The 3,396-nt window shown below is 45.8% G+C and overlaps 1 protein-coding gene across 1 annotated transcript in view; it reads right to left on the reverse strand.

The window, feature by feature from the left end:
* LOC104490694 (traf2 and NCK-interacting protein kinase) overlaps window positions 1–3,396 on the reverse strand; it is a gene marked incomplete at both ends in the record, with an annotated part of 25,360 nt that overhangs the window by 15,731 nt on the left and 6,233 nt on the right. Inside the window, one exon of the mRNA XM_010133016.1 lies at window positions 1,462–1,572. Within this exon, the coding sequence (XP_010131318.1) occupies window positions 1,462–1,572 (111 nt within the window). The remainder of the gene's footprint in view (window positions 1–1,461; window positions 1,573–3,396) is intronic.

The following is a 3,396-nucleotide window of genomic DNA, read 5'->3' on the forward strand; positions in this document are numbered from 1 at the left end:
CGTGTTAAGAATCACAACTGGCCGTCAATGTCTGAACCAAGACAGAGCCACCTTCTGCAGCACGAAGCTGAGAGCCTTTCATCACCTGAAAACCCTATGGAGGTCACCAACCAACCGCCCCAAAGCGTGGCCAAAATGCAAGCGATCACACTGGATGGTGGCCCTGGGACATGAGTCAGTGGCTGGGTTCTGACTCACTGCCAGGGACTATTTTAAGAAGTAGTCTCACAGAGCTCACACACTGCAAACAGCCTGTGTAACTGTGGTTTCCTGGCACTGAAAGTAGTGTCTGTCCAACAACTGATTAGCTACAGTGCCAGCACCTTCTGCACACCATGCTGGTGCGGGCAGTGGCATTCAGGGTCAACAGGGAAGTGCTGTGTCACCTCCAGACACCACTGGCAGCCTCAGCAGCAGTGTCAGACACCTCCTTTCTGAGCAGTCATTTTTATTTGTTTCCTTTCATGGAATCACAGAATCGTTTAGGTTGGAAAAGACTGTTAAGATCTTTGAGTCCACCCGTTCCCCCAGCACTGCCAGGGTGACTAAACCATGTCCCTCAGCACCACATGAACACATCCCTCCAGGGATGGGGGCTCCACCACTGCCCTGGGCAGCCTGGGCCGGGGCTTCACAGCCCTGTAAGTAATTGTAATATATAACTGTAAACCACTGTAAATAATTTTTTCCTAATAAATGCTTTTAAAATAACTGTAAATAATTTTTTCATAACTGTAAATAATTTTTTTCTAATGTCCAACCTAAACCTCGCCTGGCACAACCTGAAGCCACTTCCTTTCATCCTATCACTTAAATGGCTCTTCTACAGGTTTCCCTCATGCGCCAAACATTTCTGTTTTCTCTTGAACAAAGCCTCACTTCATGGAGTGATGTATTTTAGTGGTGGGCAACCACTACAATCACATCATCCGACCTCAGCTGTGCAAAACGCAAGCAAGCCTTTGCTGATGCTGTCACCAACCAGTGCCTGAAACTCTGGCATAGCCCTTTCTAAGATACTCCAGCCAAACGTTTATCTTGTGGGCATAAGAGCTACAGCATCTTCATTAAAGCCAGAAACATGTGGATTTAATAAAATGTAGAGTGCATTTTAATCATGAGGATTCTTTCCACAGACTTTATTAATCCCCACCCTTCTATTAATTGAAAATATAATTCTAATACAAAGAAATCTTCACTCTGTTAACGCTGAAGGAAATAATACTTTTTTTGAAGGAAAAAGAAGGTTAAAAGTCAGGGAACTAACAGAGCTGAAGGGCATTTAACAGGGCTTCTTTACTATGCACAGACAAGCACAGGAATCACTCTTGCCCACCAGCACCGAAGAGGCTCCAGCCCATGGCAGTGCGGCAGCCCCAAAGCCTGCAGAGCCAAAGGCATCCTGAGTCCCCCCAGCGACACTCCAACACCCCCAACATTTAGCTCCCTATGGACACGTACCCGCAAAATCTCTCTGCAGATGTAGGCGATCCACTCCTCCTTCAAGGTGTTCCCCTTCGTGTTCTTGATGAGGTCGGTGACGGAGCCCGCACCACAGAACTCCATCACCAGCTGCCAATTGGAACAGAAACGCAATTACTGCAATGACACCGACAGCATCGTCCAGGTTCCTCGACCCCAGGGCAGGGCCCCGGTGCTGGCAACGCAGCTATGAGGCCACCGCAGTGCTATGCAGCCACCAGGACATCACCTTGAACCCATCAGCTTGTAATCCATGGCGTTTTGTTATAAAAATGAAACAATAAAAGGTTGGAAGGCTTGGAAAGCTTATTGCTCTCCGGAAAGTTGGGGACAAGAAACAGCAATGAGTCCAGTGTTGAAAATCAGCAGACAAAACAGGAAATCTCGAAATGTCAGACCCACCACTCCACACCCTACTCTGTACTTACAATCAATGTTTAGTACCAACAGCAACACAAGCGGAACTCTACCTCTTCCATGTAACAACAAGAGAGATGTTTGAAGGCTTCCTACAATCTTAGAAACCAGCTATACTCTTCAACTTTTTTTTTTTTTTATAAGAAGGTCTTTGTTTTTGATCACCTTTTTGAGCAGGAAACCTTCCTTGAGGGGAAGCTTGCCACGCAACTTCAGGCTCTCCGGGAGCGCGGTGGTGTCCTGCTGCTCAGGTTGGTTCAAATGAGACCAGGCACCACTGCCTGTACCACTTCTGAAGGTTCATAATATCAAATACAGAAGTACAAGGATCTAACCCAGGCCTAAAGTTAATTCTCTCAGATGTGAATCCATGTTTTCCAATGAGACCAGCTTGCTACTAAAAGGTACTCCCTTTCGAGATGTGCCTTGCCGGATTCTTCAATGCACATGTTCCAAGTTTCTCATCACATGACGCTTACATGGCATTTAATGTTCTCCAAGCAAGTGATGTCACTTTATTAAAAGCACAGACCAAGAGGAGAAGAGAAAAAACTGCAGAAGAGTTACTCCTAATCAATTTGCTCAAATGCAGTGATTTTAAAGGCTATTGTAAATAAAATCCAGACACAGAACTGCTATAAGCCTTCAGGTTAAATAAAATACTTGAGCAGACTATAGCTTACCTGGTTTTGACTATCTTTAGTTGGGTTTAGATAGGTTGCTCCCATCTTTAGTTTTGATACTAAGTTTCTCTTCTCTTAAACCAACAGCTGAAAAATTCTCTTTATCCCTGTTACATCAGGAAACTGGCTTCAAGATATAGCTGCGTGACTGGCCAAAGCCTGTCCTGTGCAAAGGTGAGGAATGCTGCTGCAGCGCTTGCCCCTCTTCCACCCCAGCAGGAGACCAGCAATCCAGCTGGGTCACTGGGACACAGCCTAAGTCATGGCTTACTGACTGCTCACTGGATGGGGAATAATGGAACAACTGGTTTCAAAGTCGCTTTTCCTCTCTTTCTTCTCTTGGAACAATTGCCATGTGGGGAGTATCAGGGTCTGCACGTGTTTCTGATTAAAAGAACGTTTGGTACAGCAGCAAGCTCAGAATGGAAAATCCTGGATAGTGGAGCCAGGCACAAATGCTTTCCAACCCAACAGGCTGCCCACTGTAGTCCCCTTCCATGGAAATTCATCCACAGGCTCTCACCAGGGTCTAGAGCAGGAGGAAGGGCATGCTATGCAATGTGTGGCCATCACAATGCTTAAAAGAAGATGGAAGAAACCTCATTAAAAGCACACGGTGCATCCATTAATTTGCCAGGTTATCTCTATGGAGCTGGCAGCTCACTCAGTCCTCTCGCTGTCCTTGATTTCTACAAAACAAAGATTAGTTTTGCACCAGGAGGTGAATAATATGGCCACCTGCTGATGTATCCCAAATCTGTAATTGTGAAATCTCCTGGAGACTAAAGAAAAAAAACAGAGAGAGGGACAGCGA

The sequence above is a fragment of the Buceros rhinoceros genome, unplaced genomic scaffold (assembly GCF_000710305.1).
Source record: "Buceros rhinoceros silvestris isolate BGI_N320 unplaced genomic scaffold, ASM71030v1 scaffold26433, whole genome shotgun sequence".
Lineage (NCBI taxonomy): Eukaryota > Metazoa > Chordata > Aves > Bucerotiformes > Bucerotidae > Buceros > Buceros rhinoceros.